Source organism: Astatotilapia calliptera, chromosome 4, assembly GCF_964374335.1.
Source record: "Astatotilapia calliptera chromosome 4, fAstCal68.1, whole genome shotgun sequence".
Lineage (NCBI taxonomy): Eukaryota > Metazoa > Chordata > Actinopteri > Cichliformes > Cichlidae > Astatotilapia > Astatotilapia calliptera.
Window position 1 is genome coordinate 27,908,112 of NC_137425.1, and position 27,768 is coordinate 27,935,879.

The 27,768-nt window shown below is 40.9% G+C and overlaps 3 protein-coding genes across 6 annotated transcripts; 1 reads left to right on the top strand and 2 right to left on the bottom strand.

The window, feature by feature from the left end:
• Positions 1–12,469, bottom strand: mcoln1b (mucolipin TRP cation channel 1b). The gene is made up of 13 exons (XM_026165842.2): positions 12,335–12,469; positions 10,404–10,651; positions 10,075–10,236; positions 8,275–8,431; positions 7,779–7,860; positions 7,574–7,670; positions 7,365–7,464; positions 7,162–7,268; positions 3,709–3,858; positions 3,472–3,573; positions 3,236–3,358; positions 2,508–2,714; positions 1–2,174 (listed from the first exon to the last, which is right to left on the bottom strand). Exons 1-13 carry the CDS (start codon positions 12,375–12,377, stop codon positions 2,040–2,042), a joined length of 1,713 nt encoding a protein of 570 aa, XP_026021627.2. The 5' UTR covers positions 12,378–12,469; the 3' UTR covers positions 1–2,039.
• On the top strand, positions 11,333–23,573 carry LOC113021276 (N-acetylmuramoyl-L-alanine amidase-like). Of its 2 annotated transcripts, none has more exons than XM_026165844.2 (5): positions 11,333–11,471; positions 19,651–20,478; positions 20,620–20,830; positions 20,906–21,200; positions 22,421–23,573. In XM_026165844.2, the coding sequence occupies exons 1-5, from the start codon at positions 11,372–11,374 to the stop codon at positions 22,433–22,435; spliced, it is 1,449 nt and encodes a 482-aa protein (XP_026021629.2). In that variant the 5' UTR covers positions 11,333–11,371; the 3' UTR covers positions 22,436–23,573. The 2 variants fall into 2 exon arrangements, with proteins under 2 accessions (XP_026021629.2, XP_026021628.2); XM_026165843.2 differs by lacking the exon at positions 11,333–11,471 and adding an exon at positions 18,571–18,667.
• LOC113021277 (trafficking protein particle complex subunit 5-like) lies at positions 15,163–27,766 on the bottom strand. Of its 3 annotated transcripts, none has more exons than XM_080300458.1 (3): positions 27,625–27,766; positions 16,440–16,712; positions 15,163–16,366 (listed from the first exon to the last, which is right to left on the bottom strand). In XM_080300458.1, exons 2-3 carry the CDS (start codon positions 16,707–16,709, stop codon positions 16,070–16,072), a joined length of 567 nt encoding a protein of 188 aa, XP_080156584.1. In that variant the 5' UTR covers positions 16,710–16,712; positions 27,625–27,766; the 3' UTR covers positions 15,163–16,069. The 3 variants fall into 3 exon arrangements, with proteins under 3 accessions (XP_080156584.1, XP_026021630.1, XP_026021631.1); XM_026165845.2 differs by lacking the exon at positions 27,625–27,766 and adding an exon at positions 17,474–17,631; XM_026165846.2 differs by lacking the exon at positions 27,625–27,766 and adding an exon at positions 17,196–17,394.
• Between the last annotated feature and the right edge of the window lie 2 nt (positions 27,767–27,768).

A 27,768-nucleotide genomic window follows, 5' to 3' on the forward strand; every position in this document is an offset into this window, starting at 1 on the left:
TGCCATTTTAAAAAAACCCTCTTTATAATTGTAAACAATATCAAAGAAAACAAATAAGTTTACATTAAAAATAATACAAATGCCAGATATCTGTTGCATTTCAAAAACCCCTTGTTACTGTTGTTCTGATCCAGTTTTTGTGCACTGAAAGCCGTTCATATCACCCTATGCAGCATACTGCATCTTCACCACTACTTCAAGTTTATATAGGTACTTCAAGAGATGTCCTTATCCATTCATGAATAAAATAATGGAGCCATTTCCCACATAGCTTCAACAGACAGAGTCTAAGTGAACCATTATTTAAAATAGAGACACAACTATGCTGCTTACAATCCAAACTAGCATACAAAGACAAAAAGTATTAGCTATATATTTCAAGAAATATTAGAAAGGAAGATTTTTGGACTGGCATTTGACTTTTGGAGATTTTCCCTGTAATATTGTTATACTGTACAGCTGTGTAATTAGGAAAGAAATGAGGGGGGAAAGAGTAAAAATGAACAAGAACAGTTAAAACCAAAGTCTTGTGACTGTAACGTAGCTATAAAAGCTACTAGCCAAAACTGCCTTAGTTAAAGCAAATTTAGCCAACTTCTTCTCATTTACAAGAAAATGAAAATTCAGTTTTGATATTCAGGCATCTTAGTAACTGAACTATACAAAAATAAGTCAATACTGTAATGGGGAGGGGTGAGAAAACATTACCCACTAAACAAATGCTGCTAAAACAAAATTAGCCTAGCTTAGCAGAGTAGCAGTAAACAGAACCAGAGCAATTCCTGTGAGATCACATGGTTAAGCTACATTTAAATGAAACATTTGAATGTATTTTTAAACCATTAAAAGTCACTGGCTGAAAAGAACAAGAGAGGGAAGGGGAATCAAAAATTCATTTGGGTACTGAATAGTCTCCTTCATTTTTTTCCTTCATTTTTTTCTTAGTCTAACAGCTACAACAAATTTAAAGATTTTTTTAGTGCAGCCATTCTGACATTAAATATAAACATAAATGCAGGTATTAAGGGGGAAAAAAAAATCACTGATGTCATTAGACAACGCCTACATTTACATATTTCATTGCTAAAAGGCTGCTGTGAAAAAGGTCTACTACCAATTAACATAAAAAGGCATAAAATTATTTATCATCTTCAGTAGTTACTGTGTGTTTGTAAGGCAGCACATTAACCTCACATGTTCTAGCAAAGCACACCCTGCCTTGCAGTGCATTAGCACAGACCTACACCTGCCACCTTATAGCGAAAACGGCTCATACATATTGATGACTAGCCGGTTGGCCGTAGGGCTTGTCCTTCCTCACACGGCTATCATCTCCTTCCAGTCACAGGAGGACGTGAACAATGGAGATGAGGAGCAAGCAAACTGAACTGGAGTGAAAGAATGGCCTTGACTGTTAGCCAAAGCACATGTACTGCAGTTAATGATCAATCTTTTTTTTTTCCAGTTTGCCTGACTTCACCCTTATGCCTAAATTCCACAAGACATACATATATTTACATAATCAAGACGTATGAAAATCCTTTTGCCTAAGTAGCCATGCGAACAATAAAATGATCATGAAAACCCTGTAAATGGTTGGTCATTCAAGCGAAAATGCATCCTAATTTGACCCGACAGACCCGGTGTCCAGCCTTTGTTTACCGACATTATGCTTCTAGCCATCAAAGCCTGACCAACCTGACAAGTCAGAAAGACAATAAATTATTCATACAGTACAGTACAAAAGCTGAAGCAGGTAATTGGGCCTTTAAGTGTTCAGTGCAATCTACCGTTCCAGCACAAATTAAAATGCAAAATTCAAACAGGGTCAGCAGGGGACAAAGTAGTCCAAGGTCACTCAGTTCTGCTTCAAGACATTAATCGTCCCTCTTTGCTGGGTGTCTGGAAAAAGGAGTGGAATAGCAGTCAGCTACTGGAGTGGAAATATGGTGCTTTAAAGATGGAGGGAAAGAAAGACTCCCATGTCCTTCAATGTACACACTGCTTACTCCCTCTGTGCTTCTACTAGGTCACTGTCCTCACCACTCACAGCAGCAGAGGAAGGAGCATGATGAGGCTTCGGGTGCACGGAACTTGCCAGAACTGGGCGTGTCCGTGCACTGTGCAATGAATGCATGTAGATCTGTGATGTGTGCCTGCTCCTGTGTTTGGGCCTGCAAGAAGACAAAAAAGCTGCAAATTTTCAAACTGCTATTGTCACTTACTAAATAAAGTCCCCGTATTTATCGGTAAAAATCAATCAATACATAACTGCACAAGTATCCTGCATTAATGTCGGATCACATTTACCAGTATTAACCAATAAGTATGATCATTATCTTGATTTAGCAGATTGGCACTGGGAAATTGGCAAAGTAGAGGAGACGTTGATGGGAAAAAATTTTGTTTTTAGATTTTAGCATTTCTGTAACCCAATTCATATGATTAGAAAAAGCACTCAAACCACCACCCAACAGTATAATAAAGAAACAAAGCAGCAACTGTACCATGATGGTGTCATAAGCTCCGGTGATGAGTGCGATGAAGAGTGACAGCACCATGTAGATGAAGAGGGAGATGAAGGTGTAAAGGTAGATCTGGCTGAAGGTCCACACCAGCGTGCTGCTGTGCTCCATCTCAGCGAATGTTACAAACATGTCGTCTCCATTGATCAGAGAAAACAGGCACTCTGACACCATGGACAGGGAGCGAAACTGGATACATGGAGTCCAAGTTAGCACAATCATTTAAAAAAGAAAGTTTTGCAGTCTTTCAGTGTTTTTATTTATCTTTTTGGCACGGACTACAAAATTGACTTCTAGAGAATGTTTCTGTGTGAAAGGCAAATATCAATTAATTTCACATTCATTGAATTAGGTAATGTACGGTATTTTTGATGCACATATTAGCATATTTATTTTTTTATTGAGTCATTTAATTATTTCATTTTATTCATTTTGTTTTTAATTTCAGGAAAGCTGGCCCTCCATATATTTCCACCAGAATTGATTACATTATTTTGCTTGCATGCAAAAAGCAATATCCTAACAAAATGCTGCCTGATTCATATTTAATAACTATCAATTTTCTCCTCCCATTAATTATACATAGCTAAAAAATGACATGCTGGGAGGCAGTTTATCATAATTAGGATGCTCTGACATGCAATTCTGCTCTGAGTGACTCACGCCTGCTCACTCCTCCTTAGAGACACAGCTGTGTGTCCGTGCATTACCTTTGCATGGTAGGGCCCCAGCACTATCCAGCCACAGAAGCAATATCCCAAATAAATGGCGGCCGCACAGCAGCAGAAGCGGATGACATTGGGAAAAGCAGCTCTTAGAGTCACAATCAGGATCTGTGGGAGAAAGAGACCAAATTAACTAACTGTAAATACATTTTAAAATATTATATAAAAAAAAATTGTGTTAAATAATATTTTCCATATTTGTGTGTGTGTGCTTGACATACATTGTATTTCTGAAAGAAGCTGAGGTAGCGGATGACTCCCACCCACACCAGCAGAGTGGATGTTCCCAGCAAGATCCCACAAACATCATATGATGACAGATTCTGCATCACAAGGAAGACATCATTACTTATCATAACTTACTGAAAACTGGGAATTTTACATCTCAGTAGGTGAATAAAAAAAGAAGCTTCTTTTACAGTGTGCACAAAGCTGCACACCCTCTCACATCTTGTTACCTTGGACTCTATCCCAATTTTGATGAAGCTGCCGATGATGGTAAACGTGTCACTGACGATGAGCAGAATGTACCAGCCGTTGATGAACTCCATCCTGTCTCCCCAGCTCACGCTGCGGCCCAGTTTGTGATTGAAAAACTGCACGTACTCCTGGGTAAGGAGATGGGAGATGATCAATGGGGCTTTAAATGTGATACACACAACCGGAAAACTGGGAGACCGTGAAAGGCATTTAACTACTTCTCTTTGCCTGCGTGACTGTTATCATTATGAAATTATATGTGTTGAATATATGGCATCAGGGGGCAACAGTGTTTGTATTGCAGGATGTAAGTTTTGCTGTGATCTCATTAGCGCCACGGCCTCCAGGCAAGCGCTTAGAAAAATGACAATCCAGCAGAGCGAGCAGTGCAGACCAGCCTCATCTTTCACGGTGGCAAGCAAAAATCGGAACTTCTGTAATCACATTTCACGCATGATGACTAACTTGATACACTGCACCCTTGAGAAATGTAATGATAAAGATTTGAAAGCTCATTTGCGGCTCGATATTTTTTTTTCTGAGGTTTTCATTTTGCACGATTTGCTGTTCAGAACAATTCATCTCATCCTGGGTCTCTTTGCAGCACTTCAGTTCATCCACTGAAACTTTTTTGCTTCCACCTTCAAGCCAACTTTCTTCTCATTGGCTGCCTGTGAAAAACAGAAGATCTTAACAGCAGGTGGGCGGGGCTTATGTGCTCACAGGTAGTGCTGTGTACCTGAGATGGCCATATTAGGGACATCTGCTCTTGGCAATATTTTTTATGTGTCCTCATTTGGTTGTTAATATGACACCATAAGAAACTACAGTTCCCCAAATGACACTTAAGGCTGACTGTAAAAGGGGTTCACTTCCACAGACACTGTGAAAGATGTGTTTCACCCACTGGTTTTAGACTCCGATTTGAGGCTTTAATGTAACCAATGCGATTGTATTTGGATGATAATAATAATAATAATAATGGATTGGATTTATATAGCGCTTTTCAAGGCACCCAAAGCGCTTTACAATACCACTATTCATTCACTCTCACATTCACACACTGGTGGAGGCAGCTACAGTTGTAGCCACAGCTGCCCTGGGGCAGACTGACAGAAGCGAGGCTGCCATATCGCGCCATCGGCCCCTCTGGCCAACACCAGGCCAGAGGGGCCTGAGAGGGAGAAGTGCTAAGTTATCCATAAAGTGTACGAGTGCAATGCAGACTCTTAATTAGTACCTCAACAAAAGTTGCAACTTCAAGCAGTCAGTCCACTTGGGGTCCCATTTTGAAAGACATCAGAGGAGAAGTGAAACTTTTTACAGCCTCCTTTTGGTCTCTGTAGCATATTTTCCTCCTAAATTTGGAAATATCTCACCCATTTCCATTACTGTGCTAAAGTCTTGAGTCACCCCTCTTTTTTTTGGTTTATATTTTGTGAGTAAAATAGGTGCAAAACTTTATTGAAACATGTGCAAACATACATGGAAATAGAGTAGATAAGCCAATGGTATGACCATGTATGACCAGGTATGCTACACTAGCAGCGTGTTTGGGATCTTTGTCATACTGAACAATGAAGCTGTTGCCAATCAGATGCTTTAACAATGGCGGATCAAAATATGATGATGATGTCACTTTTCTATGTTCGTAATTTCATCGGTTTTTGACGAGATATCCAACATCACTGGCTGACATGCAGCCCAAACCAGGGCAGAGCCTCCACCATGCTTTACAGTTGTAGAGACTCATTGTTGTACCTCTCTCCTGACCTCCTTTGTACATACTGATGAGCATTTGAACCAAAATTTTCAAATTTGGATAAAAGACCTGATGCATCTCTCAGGTACTGTGGAAGGTCTGTGCTGGAATTTTTTCATACTTCGTAACCTCCTAGGACCTGGCGTCCACATATGCGGATATCACATTTTGGGTTGTCTAGACCAAAGTATTAAATTTTGCTCTACAACGGCCTGATATCCACTTACGAGTACACTATTCAATTCAATTCAATTTTATTTATATAGCGTCAAATCACAACAAAAGTCGCCTCAAGGCGCTTCATAGATACAGAGAAAAACCCAACAATCATATGACCCCCTATGAGCAAGCACTTTGGCAACAGTGGGAAGGAAAAACTCCCTTTTAACAGGAAGAAACCTCCGGCAGAACCAGGCTCAGGGAGGGGCGGCCATCTGCTGCGACCGGTTGGGGTGAGAGAAGGAAGACAGGATAAAAGACACTGCCACTGTTCTATCAAAATCTAAAGCAAATGTCCTCTTATGTGAATCTCATTTTTCTCAGAAACAAAAATCAGGTAAAAAACAAAAACAACCCCCCCCCCCGGTAATTCTTTGTTTTTACATTCATCAGGTTCCAATCAGCCCAAATAGCAAAGAGAAACTGAAAATACATGCCATGAAAGAGTTCAGGTCTTAGGAGGTTAAGACACGATTTTCAGATACTGTTGAGCTGCTGTAGACAGGTTTTTAGGCCTGATACTTCCCTTTTTGTCTTCCACTTGTCCAGTTTCCTCAGTGTTTTAAGTGACTGCACAGCATGCCAAGATAGGGAACGTTTTCCACTAATAGATCTCCGGGAATCACCTTGTTGATATAAAAATATGGTTTTGTGTTCATCACAAAACTGTGATATTTTTCATAGACTCAGCTAAAGAAATTGGAACAAACAGTTTTTTGGTGTGCAGAGACAACACCTGCTCATCCCTTGAGTTAGGTGACTTTCTCATAGGTCAGTATTTCTTAACAAAGAAAAAAAAATACTCTTAAAATGGTCAGGTACAAGGACGGAACTAAAAAGAAGTGAAAAATCAGCGAATGTCCAAAGAAGAAAGAAATCCTTGAGAACTATCGTTCAAAACTACTAGTCTGTCTCCTTGAAAGCAAAATATAAATAAAAATAGACTTTTGCTGTAAGAGACAAGACTCAGTACTGTAAATTGTATTAAGACTTAATGTATGCATTATTAAAAAAGCTAGACAGTCTGGCAGGAAGGTTCTTTTGACCAGGCTTCACTTCCTTTTTTGTGTTCATGGTGGTCGTGCATTACTGTGCGGTTACATACACAAACAGCCTGTCCTTATCTGAGCTCCACTTTTGTAGGTCATTGAACACTATTTAACAGGTATTTGTGTGTGTGCAAAGGGCCCATGCAGTCTATGGATGCATCTTGGTATCCAAGCTAGCTAATGTTGACTGATAACCTATCACTCTGTTCTCCTGTCCAAGTAAGATTATATGTTCTCACGCCCAAAAGAGGCAAACATTGAGACAGCCAAAATGCCAAACCCAAGGCTTCAAAAAGGCAATGTCAGTCGTGCTATGTGCAATATCCATTTCAAAATATACATTTCATAGGCTAACATCACAAAAACAAAAAAATACAGAAATTATTGGCCAGTTTTCTTACATGCTGCAGGAGGATGCCTCTGAGGATGGAGCGTCCACACAGCAGCAAGGACAGCATGCAGACGATGGCCACCAGCACATCAAAGAACTCCTGCGCATAATTCTCGGCTGAAAAAAGAGGACAGAAATAAAAGGGATCAAAGGCAATTAAAATAAATGAAGCGGCAGGTAAATAAATATCACCCCTAACCACCAGTCACTCACCACGTCCAGTCACATTAGGGTCTTTACACTCCTTAATGGAGGCACGGTTCTGAAGACTGATCGTAACTTTACCGCTGTGCGCCCTGTTATCCATCACAATCTGACGACAAAAGCATGAACCACGTAACAATTAGCATGTAAAAAACAACATTTTTAGTTTTTCTATTCTGTGGGATGTTGACTGAATTTGAGATCATAGAGGGGCTCACTGTGATAGCAAAGGTGTAGCAGTCCGGGATTTCATTATTTATAATGGTCTGAATGTTGATGGCCTTCAGCTGGAAGTCAATGGTGACATTGATCAGCCTGGGGAGGAAAGAGACATGCTGAGGATTCAATGTGCAGAATTCACATTGCAAAGAAAAGCAATACCTCTTTAATACCAAAACACACAAACATAACAGAGTCTCTAACTTGTAAAACAGGAGAGTGAAATTCTTGTAGTCACTGTTTCCTGGAGCAGCGCTGTACGTCAGTGGGTCCAGTCCAATACAATCTGGAAAAAGGAAAATCAGAAATAGCAAAAGAGGAACTAAGTCATACATGATTTTTTCCATATCACATGAATGCCACACTACGGTTTATTTTTACCACTACATTTATCATGCATTAGCCATAGCCATCTGCCAAATCAGCAGATGTGCGCAAATAACCCCTTTCCCAGGACCGGACACAGTATTTTTGCTACTAAAGTGGAAAAAAAAAAGGTCTGTGTTTTTCATTACAGGACTCAAGTCTTTAAAAGTAGGGCACAGTTGCAGGGCACTGGAGCAATAACACAGTGACTCATTGACACTATTGGTTCCTTAAGGGAAATACTGGCACTTGAAGAATGTGCAGACAGACGTGTAACAAACAAGTAGACTTTAAAACATAAAGAAAAACAAAATCAAAAGAAGGATTATCCTACCTGTGACAACATGTGGGTCGATGTCAAACGTGTCATTGACGGGGTCGATGGTGCCCCTCCTAAAGTACCTCTGACAGAGGGAGAGCGCGCTTCCGTTAACGCCGACACCCGGCACATAAGCGTACCGTCCCAGTGAGATCTGAGGTAGAGCCAAGTACTGAAGAGGGAAAGAGAAGCCGAGAGGTGGAATTAAGCTCGAGAAAACATCTGTCTCCTTTATGCGATGTTAAACTTTTCACGTTCAGAAAGTAACAATGAAGCTCTCACTAAAAAGAACGCTGTTCAGTCAGGATGGCAACACGATAGCGGCATCTCTTTCCAGAAATATGTCTCAATTACTAGAGGTGGAAATCACCAGACACCCCAAGATTTGATATAATTCCGATAAAATATTATTGCATTTTTATCACATTTATTAACTTTGTGTTATGTGCTTGGTATGGAATAAGATATGTTACGATTTATCACCAAGTTGAACTTTGTCAATATCTTTTTTTACAGAATACAATGAAGTTATTTTACTTTAATTTGAGATTACAAGCACTGTCACTAAAACCTGCATTAATGTTGCCATAAGATTCAATCTGCAATTGCATGCAAAGTGTTTCTGGTAATACACCAAATAACTGTGATAAATTCTCTGAAATCGCATCTGTTGCTGTCTACATAAACAGAAATTCACATTTAACAGGAATGTATATTTAACTGCGCTCAGTAATGTTCCTGTTCTACAGGAATATAACCACAATACAACCAGCTGCCAACCAGTTGAGTCAAGCCCACTTGAGTTGTTTTCATTGACAAAGAGTCATTCAGACTGATGGCAACATGTTGGCAACATTTCTGCTTTTATAAATTAGACAGCAGTTATTTGCAAACTTCCAATGATCTCTCTGAGAGTGACTGCAGTCAGTCCAAGTAAGACTGAAACTGTTTGCAGAAAGGTTGCCTCCTGTTGGGCGACCTGTGCAATCAGTTGCAGAATGTGAAAAAAATCTATACAATCACCAGGCAGCCGCTGCTTTTTTTATGGATGCAAGGAGGTTGCTTTCCTATTTGTGGTCATGTGACTGAGCCATTAGCTTGCTCTTAATTAGGAGGTAGCTTTAACAAGCTGAGTGTGTTCAGTGTTGGATGGTTTTTCAGTTGAGCCCATTTAATGTAAGTTTGCTTGGCTAACAACATCTCAGGATGGTGGCGCATGAGATGAGCCTTCTCGCTCGTAGACTATTTTAATGTATTTAATAAAATCTCAATATTTGGTGTTCCTGTAGTGATCAATGTCAAAAATATTGGGATACTCTATTGGACTGACTTCCCCCCACCCACATCTGTTACTGTGCATAACCTACAGCAGCAACTTTTTCCATCTAACTACTACATCCACTTCTTCATTGTCTGCAAATGCAGACAAACAGACGTCATTTGCAGTCTGTGTTTCTGCGCTTATTCACACACTCAATTCTAAGCTAAGCTAGTAAACATTGTAAACAATACAACTGCTAAAGATAATAGCTCAGCTAGCTTTGCAGTAGTCCTGTTTTCCCCTCAAGCCTCTGATTGACCTTTGTTTTGTTGGGTTTTTGTGTGGAGTGGAAATCTGCAGTCAGTGTTACAACAGTATATTAGGGTCCATTGTAAGTAATAATACCATGAAAAAACACTTATTAATATCAAGCATATCTAATGTATGCATGGCTTAAAAAAATCATTAAAAAAATCATATTAAACAAAATTCTGGTCATAATAATAAATCAAGAGATCTCAAAATGTCTCTTAAAATGGTTATTAGCAGGCTACCTGCTCTATGGCAAAGTTGATGTGGCTGTACATCTCCATCTGTGTGTGGACAGCGTGGGGATTCTTGTCCTTGTAGCCCTTCAGGAAAAGGTGCTTGAATGCCGCTGTGTTTTCCTCTTGAAACGTCACAACCATCTGGTTACTCAGTCCAAACATCACCAACTAATAGACAGAGCCAGAGAGCACAGGCACAAGACAAATGAGCTGAAACACTCGGGCAAATGCAGAGAAGCAGTCGCTGCACAGTTAGAATAAAACACAGGACATGATCGGGTATTTGCATTCTGAGCCTACAGAGTATTCATGTTAAATCAAAGGGCTGTATCCACCTGCACAGTCACAATGATGATTTTCAGCAGCTGCAGGCCAAGTTTGAAAGGCTTGCGCCCCTTTGCATGATACTTGTCACAAGGGCTCATGAAGAAATACTTGAGTTTCCTCCTCAGGGCCTCCTCCTCTCCTTCTTCCTCCTGCTGGAGGAGCTTGGAGCCCACCAGGGTAGGAGGGCGGGAGCTGCCACTTCCAAGAAGATCCTGGGAGCCATAGCCTGATACGGAGGAGAGCAGCTTGTCCTTCTCTGTTAATAAAATCATTCATTTTGGAAAGAAGCTCAGCATTAAAGAGGTACTCAAGACATTATACATTGCTGGGTTACTAACAAGTGACAATTTGAATTAACCCCTTTTATCCTGGAAAAGTGGTTGGAGAGTGTCTTTAATTCTGTTACTTAGCAGTGTTAGCTGGTCTCCCTGCCTGTATGTGGTGCAATTTCACAGCTTAGTATAACCAAGCTAACGCTGGCGGATAACTTTCATGTTTAAATGTGTAAATGCTCAAAAATGATCCAAGCATGATCCAAGATTACCACTTGTAGCTCCTGAAAAACAAAAATCCAGTATCTTAATGATTATATTACATAAAATCATTAAATAAAAAAGAGTTTACAACAGATAAAAGCCCAGGTTCTGAAAAGCATGTTTATTTATACAATGAATCCTTCTTTGGTTCTTCATAATGAATTACTGTGGCATGGAGGCGATCAGCTTTTGACACTGCTGACGTGTCACTGCAGCTCAGGTTGCTTTGATAGTTGCCTTCAGCTCGTCTGTGTTTGGGGTCAAGTGTTTCTCATCTCCGTCTAAACAGTACCTCACAGATTCTGTGCGGCCTTCAGATCAGGTGAATTGGTTTGCTAATTAAGCACGTGTCTAAATGCCATTTGGTAGTAGTTTTGGACCCACTGGCACCCTGCTAGAAAAGGAAATTGGCATCTCCATAAAGCTTGGCAGTCAGAAGCATGAAGTGCTCCACTCCAGCAGATGACATGGCACCCCAAGTCACCACAGACTGTGGAAATGTCACACTAGACTTCAAACACCTTGGGTTCTGTGCCCCAGGTAAGCTCTTCTGACATTATCTCTGGTTCAGGAGCGGTCTGACATCAGGAACGTGACACTTGCAGCTCCGTTCTCTGCCAAGTCCTTGAATTGACTTTTCTCAAGGTTGCAGTCACCCCTGTTGCTTGTGGACATTTTATTTTCCTTCCTCAACTTTTATCAACATGCATTCTGTGAACAGCAAAAATAGCTGTCTGTGGCTCATCCTGCTGGCATAGAGGGAAGCCTGTCAAGTCAGCAGTCTTCTCCTGATTGCAACTGCATGTTCTCAACTAGATTGACAGACAGGCAGTATTTATACTGTATCTGAATGGCAATTCCCCCAAAGTCGAAATAAGATAAAAAATTAAAAAAAAATTCGAATTATCCTGCTGGGTCTCTTAATAGAATTTTATAAATTGCTTGACTGTAGAAAGATTTTTATGTGATTATCATCAAAACAAACATGGCTGAACTGTCCATGCTATTCGATGACGTCATCTTGGGCTCGCTAACTGTGATGATTTTAAGAACCACCGGTTGTAGATGTCAAGGCGGAAACCTTTAAAGCGTTTATTTTCAAAACAATAAAAAAAATAAAAAATAAAACTTTAAATGTCCAAAATCGGCGGAATGATCCTTTGAGCCTCGAGTCACCTGTGAATAAATACACGGAGCGGACGTGTTTCTTTCATTGTTCGATATCACACCTTAGCAAATTTTCACAGATGGACCCGCCTCTTTAAAAATAAATAAATAAACAAATACATGAAAAATAAAATAACGTAATATGATGCTAGCAAATAAATGCGTACCAATCCGTGGTATAAAGAGTGATACAGGTGAAGAGAGATAATAAAAGAGAGGACTGAATGTTGCCAAACCTGTGGCGCTGTCTTGGATGCAGGTGTAACTAGAAGATGCCATGGTGATGCGTTCACGTTCGCACAGGAGCAGGGTACATCACACTCATAAAAAGCGAGTAGAGAGCAGACGCGGGGTCATATTATTTGTTTACATCGTAAAATAAAAGACGATTGCTGTCGCAGTCTGCGGATGAAACATAGGTAAACACATCGCCGCTTCCTTATGACCACGTGACTCCATCATGTGACTAATGCCTAGCCTGTAAGCTATTGCTGCTGGGAAGACTAAAGACGCAAACGCCAAAAAATTCAGGGCAAATGTTGAGCTAATGTTCCGGTTATTACTCTTTTTTTTTTTAATGTTTTATGACAGTTTTATTAATTAAGACTTAGGATAAAATAATTATTGTTTATTGAAGAGAACTTACGTTTGCGCAAGTAGTTAATAAGTTAAGTCATGGTGAAGGGAAAGGGTTTTTTCGCTTTTTGAGAAATACTGGTCTCATAAAGAGGATCTGAGGATTCAGGAGTGAAGCAAGATTAAAAGCCAGGAGATGGCAGTAATGCAACATTTTTGGATGCAAGCTGCCGTTAAACATGAAAGAAGAAGAATAAGAAGGCCTCAGAGGTTATCTAAGAGCATATTGGGAGCAACAACACCATGAAGCCCAAAGAACACACCAGACAGGTCAGGGATAACGTTATTGAGAAATTCAAAGCAGGCTTAGGCTACAAAAAGATTTCCCAAGCCTTGATCATCCCACGGAGCACTGTTCAAGCGATCATTCAGAAATGGAAGGAGTATGGCACAACTGAAAACCTACCAAGACAAGGCCGTCCACCTAAACTCACAGGCCGAACAAGGAGAGCGCTGATCAGAAATGCAGCCAAGAGGCCCATGGTGACTCTGGACGAGCTGCAGAGATCTACAGCTCAGGTGGGGGAATCTGTCCATAGGACAACTATTAGTCGTGCACTGCACAAAGTTGGCCTTTATGGAAGAGTGGCAAGAAGAAAGCCATTGTTAACAGAAAACCATAAGACGTCCCGTTTGCAGTTTGCCACAAGCCATGTGGGGGACACAGCAAACATGTGGAAGAAGGTGCTCTGGTCAGATGAGACCAAAATGGAACTTTTTGGCCAAAATGCAAAACGCTATGTGTGGCGGAAAACTAGCACTGCACATCACTCTGAACACACCATCCCCACTGTCAAATATGGTGGTGGCAGCATCATGCTCTGGGGGTGCTTCTCTTCAGCAGGGACAGGGAAGCTGGTCAGAGTTGATGGGAAGATGGATGGAGCCAAATACAGGGCAATCTTGGAAGAAAACCTCTTGGAGTCTGCAAAAGACTTGAGACTGGGGCGGAGGTTCACCTTCCAGCAGCACGACGACCCTAAACATAAAGCCAGGGCAACAATGGAATGGTTTAAAACAAAACATATCCATGTGTTAGAATGGCCCAGTCAAAGTCCAGATCTAAATGCAATCGAGAATCTGTGGCAAGATCTGAAAACTGCTGTTCACAAACGCTGTCCATCTAATCTGACTGAGCTGGAGCTGTTTTGCAAAGAAGAATGGGAAAGGATTTCAGTCTGTAGATGTGCAAAGCTGGTAGAGACATACCCTAAAAGGCTAGCAGCTGTAATTGCAGCAAAAGGTGGTTCTACAAAGTATTGACTCAGGGGGCTGAATAATTACACACACCCCACTTTTCAGTTATTTATTTGTAAAAAAAAATGTTCGGAATCATGTATGATTTTTGTTCCACTTCTCACGTGTACACCACTTTATGTTGGTCTTTTACGTGGAATCCCAATAAAATTGACTCATGTTTGTGGCTGTGATGTGACAAAATGTGGAAAAGTTCAAGGGGGCCGAATACTTTTGCAAGCCACTGTATAGAGATATCACTCATGTCTGTATATGAAGCAGTCAGCAGACTGTTAGCTTATTTTAGCATACAGGCTGAAACAAAAGGGATGCTAGCTCTAGTCACACAACCACAACTTCTGATTTCCGCATTCAAAATGTCTTTGTTATATTGGGTAACACCAGAACCAAACTAAATCAAACAACCACAATTTCCTCTTCTTACTTATACTTCTCATATTTTTATTAAGGGACACAAATGCATGAGTTGTAAACCTATACTCGGAGCTTTCCTCAGTAGCATTTAATGCCGCATGGCTTATTTGGAACACAATTTCCCATGAGTCTCTGTCCATTTCAGGTTAATTATGGCTTCTGTCAGATACATCAGGGCTGTGTGGTTGTAGGAGTCACGCCTAAGCCTGCTTACTGGTGGGCTCTAGGAACATAGATGTGCTCCCAGGCTGAAACTACAGAGTTGTAAAATGGTCATTCAGCTAACTCACCATCTGCAGAGGAATGGTTTATTTTAAGAGATTCATTCGGGTTTCAGAGCCCATCATAGTCCTGATAGACCTCAGTGCAGCGTTTAATACTGTTGAACACAATATTTTACTAGAAATTAGAACACACTGTAGATATTAAAGGTTCTGCGCTGCAGTGGGTTGAATCATATCTATCGTGAAGATTTGAATTAGTTCATGTAAATGGGGAGCTTTCTTCACACACTAACATTCACTAGTGCTGCGATTTGTTATTTAAAAAAATGAAATAAACCCAATGTTAGTTATTGCTATAGACATTACAGTCAGACCTGGAAATGACCATATTTATTTCCCTCAGTGTAACAAATAGGTCCTCTGGACATAATATAAATTATAATATTCAGCGCATGTTTTAAATATGTCTGTGTTAGTATAAGCTAAGCAGCTTTTGTTTGCTTAAAAGCAGCCATGTCATCAAAAACAACCACAACCTTCCAGTTTTTATTTGTAACATGTAAACATCTTTGTGTTACATAATGACTCGATGACAAGACACTAAATACAAAAATGTATTTTAAATAACACTAAACTACTTCCTCTTTTCCACAGATGCTGTTTAAAGAAAAACAATTCAGCTTAGCACCGCAAAATTTCTGGGCCCAAGAAATGTATAGATTTGTAAGATGTAGCCTGGTGGTTGCGTTGTTAGCACAGAATTACTAGCCCCAGATTATGAATTATTAAAAACAAAACAAAACAAAAGCTGAGGCTGAGCTGGAATGAAATAGAAAACAAACCATGGACTCATACATCCACTTGATCCCACTTATCCAGCTCAGGTTTGCAGGGAAAACCTTGAACCTGTCTCCTTAAAATATTTTGTCCCTAAAAACAAGTCATGTGGTGATTCATTGTTGGTTATGATTTAATATTATCATAACCAGGGGTACTCTACTTTGTTGGCCTCCTGTAGCCAGCTTGTAGACTAAAACAATAATAATCAAATATTTTTAAAAATGGTGTAAAAAGGGCTGTCAAATAGAGCCCCAATGTTTTGTTTAATTTTTTTACATACCTGTGACCATTGTGGCATGAAAGTTTATGCAGTATGTTTACGCTTTAAACTTTTGTCTGTTGCAAATATGTGACAAAAGAAAAACTACAAAATAAAACCACATCAGGAGGCAAAACAGGAAGGAGATGATCCACGAAACCATGTAGGTGCATATTTTCTGCTCATGAGGCTCAGTACAGCACAGTGATCCATTTATATTGTCACCCTGTCTCATCAGTTACCACAAGGAGACACTTCAGATACAAACACCAGCCTGGGCCTCCGTGATTTCTCCTCATCCTGTACAGATTTACATAACAACTCCCCCCCTCCGATCTTTCTTATCTGCCATCCAAAGCCTTGTCCCTGGCTATAACTGACTCGTTAAACTTTATCATCAGCGTGGTGCCTTTGTGCCAGTGGGCAGTGACCTTTGCGGGAAAGCCACTGTGTGTGAGGATGGCCTCCACGATGCCCGCGGTGAAGGCGGCGCAGTTCAAGCTGCTGTTCTCCTTGGGCACGGAGATGTACGCATTAATAAGCGGCTCTTTCTCTATGATGTAGTACGTCTTGTCATCATCGTTGGCCTGCTCCAGCTTGTCAGCTTCCTTTCCAAACAAGGACTTCCACACATTAACCTAAAAGCAAGATGACTGTTAAGAGTTTGAAAATAAAAAAGGGTTACTCATGCGTGTGATTACATTTGCTCACCTTGACAAAGAGGAGCATGTTCAACACTTTGGTCTCCCTCTTCCCGTTCTTCTCCCTCAGCACCAACACATCCAGCATGCTGGCTCCCACGCTCTGGCCCATATCTGCCAGGCGTGTCTGCAGCTCCGACACGGAGTACACGCGGCTCTGACAGTACTGTACCATCTCGGAGAACAGGAGCGCAAAGGCGCTCAGACTGACTTCAGTCTTGGGTCGGGTCAGAGGGCGCTCAAGGATGTTGGATTTCCCTCGAGTGAAACGGGTGTCCATTTTCTGTTGGGGAGTAATGGCAGTCAGTGGTTTATATGTTCTGATGCAGACGTTTTGTTTTGGCAAGATTATGGAGTGCACTTTCATGACAGCTAGTGGAGAACTGGCAAAAGCTTTATACTTTTGTGTTGAATCTATGTAGACCATCAGACATCGCTTGCACAAGTTGCTAGCATTTATATTTGAGCGTAGTGTGCTATCGCTCTTCTGTCATTTGATTACTTTTTGGTTGCACATCACCAGTTTCCAGTATCTCCTCTTTCATAGCCTGGTGTGCTTTCCCTCAAGTAGTGAAACAAGTTTATTGTGTCAAATATTAGAGACTAGCCTTTCATGCGAATACAATTTGCGATGTTCAATAAAGGCAATATACATTAGTGAACCGCAGGGGTGCTAATTTAGCTTTTATATACTGATATGCTAAACATTTACAAAAAGGAGGCACTAATAACATGGGAATAAATGTGTGACCGCAGACTCACAGACCTCTCATTAAAAAATGTAATTCCAGGTATGACTTCACCACACAGACACACGTTACAAGCTTTTTGCAAACACAATGGACCTGCTGAGTTTCTACAGACACGACAGCTGATCAATACTGGCTGTTAGCCATCGCGCTACAACTGTTAGCCGGCACTACCGATAAAGATTATCTTACACATAAAACAGCAGGAATGAAAAGCTACGCTTTTACACAGAGAGTATAATATTCTGTAGCAGGTTTACTCATTTTCAGGGACGTCTGTGTAACATAAACGCACCTTGTCAGAGCTAAATCAGCTGATGGTCAGTTTTACTTCCTCCTCTCCGTCTTCTTCCTGCTTTGACAGCTCAACATTACCAACAGTTAAATTGCATACCGCCATCTAGTGGCCGGACTCTTTAGTGCAACAACACACTGCACCCTGCCTTCCTTACTTTTTACCTATATTTTTTTTAAACAAGCCATCTTCATCTGGCATTAACGACCATAACCATATTGACGTCTCCCTTTCCCCCCGAAAACATAACCTAATTTTTCACAGCTATTATTATTATCATTATTAATAATAATAATATTACTATTAGCACAGTTAATTTTAAATAATTACTCTGGTCTTACTGACTCCACCATGTCCTTCTCGTTTATGCTTTTAGAAGATCTTTTTTATTTACATCACTGACCTTTATTATCTGCATCCCAGACTTTCTGCACTGGACTTTACACTTGGACCTCCACTTCCTGTTCTTGTAATCATGGCACAGTTGCAAAAACCAGTCTGAAACTTTTTCTCTTGACTTTCTGCAGTGCGTGCACATGTACTGTGACATGATTTCCAGCAATGATCGTGTCACCATATAAACCTCAGTGAACATGAAGATCTTTGTTGTACATTTCTGCGGCTGCTGCTGAGAACACACGTGATTCATATTTTTGGGGGGGACTTCCACAGTTTTGCAGCCCAGCGCTGTGTGTTTTCTCCACACTAACATGAACATGTGTATTGCCTCACAGTGGACTCCCAGTGATTTGTACTGTAGTGAACACTCTTCTGCAGTCTGCTGTTATTTCCAGAAGCTGCGGCACGCAAAACGAGATGACTGAGATTCATTACAGAACTTGAGAAATTCTCGAAAATGTCCAAGTGGATCACTGTGAGGTACACGGAAAGACCTTGACCGCTGAGGACAAACCACTTCGTGCTGCTTATATTACAGGTGCCAGTTTCCCACATTGCTCAGACGGCCACACCAACAGATTAAACTGAGGCCTATCTACTCTGTGTATTTGTGTGTGTGCGTGTACAACTGTTACATAACCACTCCCTTTACTACATGTGATAAATAAGAGAGAGCCATTAAGGCAGACACATTGGAAGTGCGGAGCTGAAGGTGTTCACATCTCAAGATGGACAGAGTCTGCTGGAAGCTGAGCCTGGTCTTTCTGGTGCTGTTGGTCAGCACGTGTGTGGAGGGTAGGGTTGCTTCACTGTTTTCACCTGTTTTATGAGCTCGATTGTATGCATGTATTCAGATCAAGAAACTGTATTTGCTTTCATTTTCTTTCTTTCTTTCTTTCTTTCTTTCCCTTGTTGACTAATTCCTCGCTCTACTTGCGTGTCTACCGGTCCAAACTTCTTTCAGTTTAAGGACTCGATTCTAATCTTATGCAAATAGAAAACATACATTTCCAAGGAGGCGATCAGCTTTTATCATTTTGATAACAAAATCTTTTTTCATTCTTGCCAAAATAAAGATTTCAGCTGCCCAACAGGCTGGGGCCTCCTTTGTCATGTTTGCTGTTTTTACCGTGATTCATTTGTTTTTTGGAGGGTGACAGGTCTGGGGCGCATGCAGGCCAGTTTAGTCGCACCGGGACGGTTTTTCCTACCGAACCGTGCTGCTGTAACACATGCAGGATGTGGTTTGACATGTTCTTGCTGAAGTAAGAAAAATCTGCCCTAAAAAACCAACCAACCAACCAACCAATCAAAAAAAGAAAAGAAAAGACAAAAAAAAGTATTTTTGGAAATGGCTTTGTGTAAGACTTTTTTTCTGACTCTTCTTTTTCACATCTGAGACCAAGAAATGGGCAAAATCGTTCTCAGCCTGATAGGGGGAGAAATGTCAGCTGTAGCTTGGCCTAAAGTCACTTCTGATTATGCTGAAAAAAGATTTCTGTGGCTTTTTCCTCCAACTGTTGGTTTCATTTAATCATCGAGACAACTGCTGGAACAGTTGGCTGGCCACTTTACTTCCCACTTGTTGAGCATAATAAAAACACTGCAGGCAATATTTGCCTTTCTTCAGTCAAAGTCTTTTAGTGCCGCTGTTCTCCTCGCCACGTCTCCTTTGGTTAAATCAGTTTGTGTTTAAACTTAGAAACAAAGGAAGGTTTGTATGGGGGAGAAATGATGGGCTTTAGTTTGAATGACAATTTTTCTTTTCTTCTCTTCAGCTTCATTTTCATATCGGATGGAAGACTTCATCAGTGCAGTAAAGCAGGTGGAAGATGAGGACCCTGGGTCAGAGCCGCTAGCTGTGTTGAAGAGGCTGCGGCGGGCAGCTGAGGTCAATGACCCGTTTATTCAGTACTTCCTTTTCAGTGATCTCTCTGGAGTGCCTGAACTGGCTGCTAACCTTTCAGATTACATTAGAAAAGCTGTGCATCACAGGGTGACAGAAGACGCCAAAGAGGAAGGGGTGGTCCTAAGTCCTGATGGTACCACTGTTGCCCTCAGACCGCTCCTCCTGGGCATCGAGGCCGGTTTACTCGCCAAGACTCGAGGACGCGTTCGAGGTCTCTACCTACTTGCTCTGGCCAGAGATCTGGGCCTTTCCCTCAGGCAGAGTCCAACTGTGATGCGGCGTCTGGGACCCGACGGCTGCTGGGACAACCTAAGCTCTCCTCAAGTGTTCACCCTCTCGGACAGCCCCTCCCTGCTCACCACCGCTCAAGTCAACGGAGGCATGGATGGCGTCGTGCTGGGGTTGGAGGTTTCTGACAAATCCAGACGTCCTCTCAAGCTCAGCAGTCTGCTGACAGAGTACTACTGCCACCAGCTGGAGGGTAAAGGACTGGACACCGCCCCACGCCTCATCAGCCGACGCCGCAGGGAGAACTTCAGACAGTTGGTTGTCCCGCTGCTGCTGGCCAGACAGGTGGTGAAATCTGTACAGCTGCAGCAGAGTCTGACAGGACAGTCAGATATGGAGAGGAAGGAGAAGAAGGTGCTGATGAGAGAGGTGAAGGAGGGGATGAAGGAGTTTGTCCATATGTACATGGGTGAGCATAAAACTTAAAACACAGACCAAGTGAAAGGTTTTAGAACAGCAGTGTGGTCTGTGACCATTACATAAGAAAGTTAAGAAGATCCATCAAAATACGAGCATAACGTCACATGTAACAAACTCTGATCTGTTTCAGATTGCCCACCCATCGTTCCTCGGTGTATGTGGGGTGCAAAGCCGTACATAGGAACACCCACCAACCTCTCGCTGCCTCTCTCCTTCATGTTCATCCACCACACTAGCACGCCCAGCCAGCCCTGTCTGACCTTTGAGCAGTGCTCTGCAGACATGCGCTCCATGCAGCGTTTTCATCAGGAGGACAGAGGCTGGGATGACATCGGATACAGGTACGTAGACGTTTTCACACGTGACATCTTCGCAACCAGCTCACACCGTCTAAGAGTCTCTGTCCTCTCCAAAAGCTTCGTTGCGGGCTCCGACGGGAACATCTACGAGGGCCGAGGATGGTACTGGCAAGGAGCCCACACCCTCGGCTACAACTCTGTCGGCTACGGCGTTTCCTTCATTGGAGACTACAGCAGCATTCTGCCCTCTCAGCACGCCATGGAGCTGGTGAGAGACCAGCTGGCAAGCTGTGCTATCATTGGCGGGCGACTCATACCCACTTTTACCCTGAGGGGCCACAGACAGATGGTGAACACCGCTTGCCCAGGAGATGCTCTGTACAGTGAGATCAAGACCTGGAAACATTTTGGGGTATGTAGGAATTTTGAAGTGTGTGTGTGTGTGTGGCGTTTTTCACCACAATGTGCCAACTAATTGAAAATGTTTAGACAGATCCTTACATCACTACTAAAAAAACTGATGGTAATCTAGTCTTTCTTCTAGGGTTACTAAGGGGTTGTTGTATATATATCAGCTAATGAAATGTGTTATCAGACATTAGATGGGTTGCTATGCAGCTTGTTTAACTCAGTGATTGTCCTCTGATAATGCCTTAGTAAGCATTTAGAGCATTATAAGTTAAAATGCCTATTTCCCCACATGTATATTAAAACTATTCCTGATGTGATACTCCAAATTGTTGCCATTGTGGGTCATTAACGTGACTCATCACTGCGCAGCACTTTTTCTTTAATCTGAAGTCGATCAAATCTCTCTGGCCTTATTCACCTTCAGAAGTAGACGAGTTCTCCCAGAACGTTCCACAAAAATAATCCACTAGTGCTTCCTACTCCTCCGCCTTCCCATCAATGACACATCCAACCACTGCAGAACTGTCAGAGTCTTTCTGTAGGTGGCATGACCCAGAGTTATGGAAAGCGTCTGAGGTGTACAAGGTGAACAGGAACGGAGAAAGTGTAGTCCCCAGAGGAGCTCCCGCACTGCACATCGCCAAATCAGGCAGAGCCGTATCTAATCTCACAAACTGCAGTCAGTAGCAGTGGCTGAATCATGTTAAATGCACTTGAGAAATCAAAGAAGGTGACCCTCACCATGCAATTTCTGTCTAGATGGAAGGACACTCTCTGCAGCATGTAGGTAATAAAACTGTGATGCTGTGAAGCTCAAGTTAAGGATTTTAAATAGCAGCATTAAAATAATTGCGCAGGTTTTTGGATCTGCAACTTTTCCTGATGTAGCTCCTAGTCAGGGAGGTGAGAAACCCCCTCCCACCTGGTTACTCAAAGAGAAGGAACCTTCAGAAGTTCTTTGTGAAGACGGTGCAACCTGAGTGAAGGTCGACTGTTTCATTTTATTCATCGAGCCTTTATGGCAGAGCATAGGGTGGCAGCATCATGCTATGTGGGTGATTCGAGGCTGTAGGAACAGGTCATAATTGATGAAAGCATGAATGTGGTGAAATACAGAGTCTTTAAAGACCTGTTGCAGCCCTACTTTTATTTCTGCAAATGCTCCACTCTTTTCGGCCTTCTTATATGACTTACTTTCTTTTCTTTTGTTCTTTTTCTTAGGATGTCCAGAAATAAAGAGGCTGGGATAGACCAGAACATCACACAACAAATATTAGACTTATTTTTATGGGCTGCTTTGTTGTCATTTCTTTTTCACTCTGTGGCATGCGTTGCATTAAGTAAGTACCTTTTTTTGGGATTCCATCAGAAGAGCGATTAATATGATGATGAAGTACATCCAATGCAAACTGCTGGCTTTTAAAAAAAATTCTTCCTGAAACAGAGACTGTTGTTAAGAAAGATTTTTCTTCAGTTAGTTTTTGATATTCTTCTACGCGACATCAGCAGAAATCATGTATTACAGCTGATTTGCATAAGTGTTCTCTGGCTGCTGACATTGCTTGAAATTTCTGACCGCTTCTCCATGTGAAATTCCTTCTGTTGCAACATGTTTGAGGCTTTTCTTGCATGTGCTGCCCATTCCGAATCCCCCACAAGATTTCAGTGGGATTCAGATCTTGGGTTATTTCACAACCCTCCATTTCTTCTTTTTGAGCCATTCCACGGTGGATTCACCAGTGTCCTAAAGATCCCTCTTCTGCTTAAACTTCCATTTCTGGTTTAACTTTCAGACTTTTCACATAATTGAATCAATGACCAGAAGCTGCTCTCCTCTTTGCCTGTATGTTACATGAGAGCATGCAAAGCCTCTACCAACTTGCTCTGGCCAGAAATCTGAGCCTTTCCCTCAGGCTAGTTTTGGCATACAAAGCCATTCTCTCCGTCTTTGCATGCTTTCCATGCAGACAGAATTTTAGAAACATGGACTTTGACATCAACACTTACAAGAGGAAGTCCTCTGATGACATTTTGGGGTTGTTGTGAAGACTCCTTTTTGTTTCTTTTTTCCCAGGCAAGCCTTTTTTTTTCTTTTTTAACAGTGAAATTAGTCATTTGAAATAATGTGGTGATATCTGAATAAAATGCCTCATTAAACTCACATTAAAGTCAAATGCTTTGCTGAAGGTCTCTTCAGAGCTTGATGTGGCAACAGCAAACACTTCAACAGCAAAAAGGACGGCAGACCGGCGATGTCAACAGTTTATATAAGAAGTTTGCAATAACAGGACCCTGGGCTGGAATACCTGAATGTGGAGCTGACTGATGATGGTATTTTAAAAAATATACTTACTGGAATCATGGAAATACTTCAGGTTGTCTGATGTTTCTTTCTTTTGACTGTCACTTTTATCTATCCTGTTTCTGTTTCTAAAACGATCAAGACTTTGCTTTTTCAACTATACAGCGAAGCATTGATTTCCATGAGATGGAGTGTGTCACATGACTGTATACTTGTGGGTTTTATTTTGGCAATAATAATATACTATGTGTTATAGAAGCTGAATTAAAGAAACAAAACTTTACTTTCATAAAAAAAAATCTGAATACTTTACTCAGCTTATATACTTTCACAGTACTTTACCTTAGTACTTCACTTTTCAGTTGTTTCATTATACATTTTCAGATGATACACTGACTATACTAAATTTCAATTATTTGAAACTTTAAGGTACTACTTACATCATTTCTTTGGCAATACATTATAATAACCGTTATTACTAAAGGGTAAACTGACATTAACAACAACATAAATATTAGGGCTTACTTACTGGTAACAGTTGTTTTGCAGGAAATTATTGTCATATGCTATGTATAAGTAGGCAGGGGTACTGGGACCGCCATACATTACAACACTGGGGACTGCAGTTTGTGTCCTGTTTAGTCACAAAAGCAGTTGTGTTCAGATTGGAATTTGTCCACTGAATCAAAACACAATGAATTTACAGTAAGGTCAGTCTCACTGATCAGTAATATACAAAACAGATAATAACATTTGTAATCATTAACCAAACACAGAACACAGTGTATAAAGTGTTATGTGTACAGATGTCATTGTCTCATATCATCTATGATGCAACACGCAACACAGTTTATAACTCATATATAAACCTGTAACAAAGATACTACTAATAATAGCATAACTAACGACTGGCAGACCAGAATATAATTATTCATTACAAAATGACAAAATAAGCAGTGACACCGTTCTGTACAGTAAAGTGTAATTAACTAAAAATGTATTAGCAGTGGTTATTACAGTGTTATATATCACTGAGGAAATTCCCAAATTGCTTATAAGTGTACAAGGTACTTAAAAAACACCTTCACCAGCTGCATCATTTAAGTGATGTACATATTAATTAATCAGAAAAATGTATTTTTTGAAAGTATGCCTTTGCTTTGATGTTTAACTACAGCAGTTTTGCTTATTTTAACAAATGAAATTATGCACACAGTGCTGAAAACACTGAGCTCACGTATCGACGATTCCAAATTGCCCTTTTCTGTTGGTCTTACTCAAATATCTTTCTAAATCACAGTTTTGCAAACTCAAATTGCATCATTTAGCACACTCTGTTCACCTAGGAACACTGGGCTTCAAAATGCAGATTTCCAATTACTCATTCTGCATTTATGCAAAGTCAATCGGAAGAACATTTCAGTATGTGTCAGAATACAAAAGGGATCTTAAGTGACTCATCCAGGTGTTAGGCAAGAAGATGGAGCAGCAGGAACACAGACAGTGGCAGGCAATTTGCTTTTTTATTTTTTTGTCAGTTCAGCTGAAGAGCTTTCTCTCTCTCTCTCTCTCTCTGTGTGTGTGTGTGTGTGTGTGTGTGTGTGTGTGTGTGTGTGTGTGTGTGTGTGTGTGTGTGTGTGTGTGTGACATGGCCTCAAGAAGCCTATACTGACCACTTCTGACGGTAGTGTTTTAAATCCATCAGCAAGATGTCAGTTTTTCATAGCTGTGTGTATTGGTTTTGTGGAAGGAAACAATTTGATGGAACGTGTTTTTGCATGAGATGCAAAGTAACTTATCAAAGCAGTGACCTTCGTTCATTTCGTGCAGAGAATTTGGAGAAACTGACCCACAGTTTCTGAAAAGTTACATATTGTAGCCTTATTTTGAAAATGTTCAAACAATACAAGAACAAAGAGAAACAAAACAAAACATAATGATCATAATCATAATAAATAACATGTTCAAAAAGGAGCAGGAAGAAGCATTAGCTTATTTAATGCCCCTTTTCCACTATTTAGTAACTCATAATCATCACTTTCCCCCTTCTGTTTGCCCCCTATCCTGACATAAATCCTGCCTTACAATTTTTTACATGTATATGCCAGAGGTGTGGACTCGAGTCACATGACTTGGACTCGAGTCAGACTCGAGTCATTAATTTTATGACTTTAGACTTGACTTGAAAAAATGTTCTAAGACTTGTGACTTGACTTGGACTTTTACACCAATGACTTGGGACTTGAATTGGACTTGAACCGGTTTACTTGAAAAGACTTGATATTTTACCCCAAATATAAAATTTAACATGCATATTATATAGAGATTGAAAATGTGACGTCATTCACGGGTAGAACCGCAAAGGATTCTGGGAACTCGTGGCAAGCGGTACTAGCGCACGCAGGCTTTCAATTAAAATCAGTTATACAGCGATAAAAAGAAACACAAAAATGTCAAGAAGCCGTTGTATTATTAACTGCAATAGCCGGTCGCATGACAGCCACGGGAAGCCGACGAGTAAAGAGATCGGTTGTTTTCGGATTACATCTTTGAAGAGAAATTGTTCAAGCCATGTTTCCGAAGTAACAAAGACGCGACGGATGGCCTGGATTGCAGCCATTCAATGATCAAATATAACGTCCCAGAACACTCCAGCTCACAGGTTAGTCTGCTCCAAGCATTTACACGAAGGTCAGTGTTTTTTAGTAGTTAATACGTCATTTTTCTTAACATAATTGGTGATATAGGTTACAAGCAAGTCTGGCGCTGAACAGAAATTGTCGCGCTATGCTCCTTTATTTATTGTGTTTATTGTGCATAAATAGTGAATTGTCCTGACACAATATTGCGTTTCGCTTCTGTTATTATGGTACATTGACAAAAACATATACTTTTATTCACAGGATAAAACAGGTTTTTTGTATCACTAATTGCCCAGTACAATTACAGCATACAGTATTATTGTCACTGCTACATTTCTGTGATGGGTACCAGAAATTATTTCCACTACTACCCACTACTACTACTACCCATCCGTCGGTAAACTGTACCTGGGCTTGTTGCAGTGACCTGAAGTTACTAAACTTCATGATCGTATGCGCTCACTCCAAGAACCGTATGATTATAAATATGCTAAGATGAGATAGCTGACTTCATCTAACTAGCAAATGTTGTCCAGGCTACGTTGGTGATACAGTTTTTTTAATGTGTATGATATTTTTGTCATGCGATTTTAAAGCTGGTCCTACAACCGCATCCAAGAATAACATGCAGCTTATCTCAGAACTGTCAGTGAAAATTATTCTTGGAGCTAAGTTTAATTGAGCTGCATTTTAAAGAGGTGCAATTTCACAATTTGTGTATATTTTCTAAGTTCACTATTTTGTCATGTGTTGAGAAAAACACAGATTTTAAAATTACATGGTCTAATATTTACATTTAGCATATAACTGCAACATTATTTTTTCGTTTTTTTTTTTTTTTAAAGACTCGAAAGGACTTGAAATTCAAAGTTTCAGACTTGTGACTTGACTCGGACTTTTACACCAGTGACTTGAGACTCGACTCTGACTTGCCTGACATTACTTGAGACTTGACTTGAGACTTGCAAAACAATGACTTGGTCCCACCTCTGGTACATGCAACGAGATATGGATATTTACAGATAGGTGTGACCAACAGGGGGCGCAGGTTGACGACATATAACAATCGGAAAGGCATATATTGATTTTGTTTAGCATTTGGGGGATTTTGATACACAAAGTAACCGACAAACATTGTTCAGGTGTTACTATCACAGTGTTATTACATATTATGATACGCAAATATGTCATTCACAACAGCGTTACTATGGCGAGCCACATAGGTGTTGACAAATGTACGCAGATACCGCATAACCTTTATTTATAGTATACCTATTTACACAAAATAAAACGCATTTAAAGAAATATTATTACTGTGGCGTGCTTACGCTGCTCACGCGTGCATTTCCCTCCGAGAAAAAAAACAGAGTCACCATGATTTGATCGCTGTGAATAAAGTGTCCGCCACATAAATACGCACAGAATTAGAGAAATGAGCCTGCGATCGAAGCACTCGTAAAAGTTTGACATAGTAAACTTGCCTCCGGTGGGTTACTCGAAACTCTTCTCGTCACCCTCCCCGCTGACGTTTACGTACGCAGCCGTGGCGTGCCTGCAAGCCAAATAACATGGAGTCCTCTGCCTGGCATCTCCAAGGGATCCCTGCAAAACACCCGAGCGCCGAT

Coding starts and splice junctions, on each gene's coding strand:
- mcoln1b (XM_026165842.2), bottom strand. CDS start 12,377: ATGGCATCTTCTAGTTACACCTGCATCCAAGACAGCGCCACAG. Junction 8,432..10,074: donor TCAACTTTGCCATAGAGCAG/GTAGCCTGCTAA, acceptor TTCCCTCTTCAG/TACTTGGCTCTACCTCAGAT. Junction 3,859..7,161: donor GAGGCATCCTCCTGCAGCAT/GTAAGAAAACTG, acceptor CTCCTTACCCAG/GAGTACGTGCAGTTTTTCAA.
- LOC113021277 (XM_080300458.1), bottom strand. CDS start 16,709: ATGGACACCCGTTTCACTCGAGGGAAATCCAACATCCTTGAGCGCCCT. Junction 16,367..16,439: donor ACATGCTCCTCTTTGTCAAG/GTGAGCAAATGT, acceptor TCTTGCTTTTAG/GTTAATGTGTGGAAGTCCTT.
- LOC113021276 (XM_026165844.2), top strand. CDS start 11,372: ATGAAGTGCTCCACTCCAGCAGATGACATGGCACCCCAAGTCACCACA. Junction 20,479..20,619: donor GTTTGTCCATATGTACATGG/GTGAGCATAAAA, acceptor GATCTGTTTCAG/ATTGCCCACCCATCGTTCCT. Junction 20,831..20,905: donor TGGGATGACATCGGATACAG/GTACGTAGACGT, acceptor CCTCTCCAAAAG/CTTCGTTGCGGGCTCCGACG.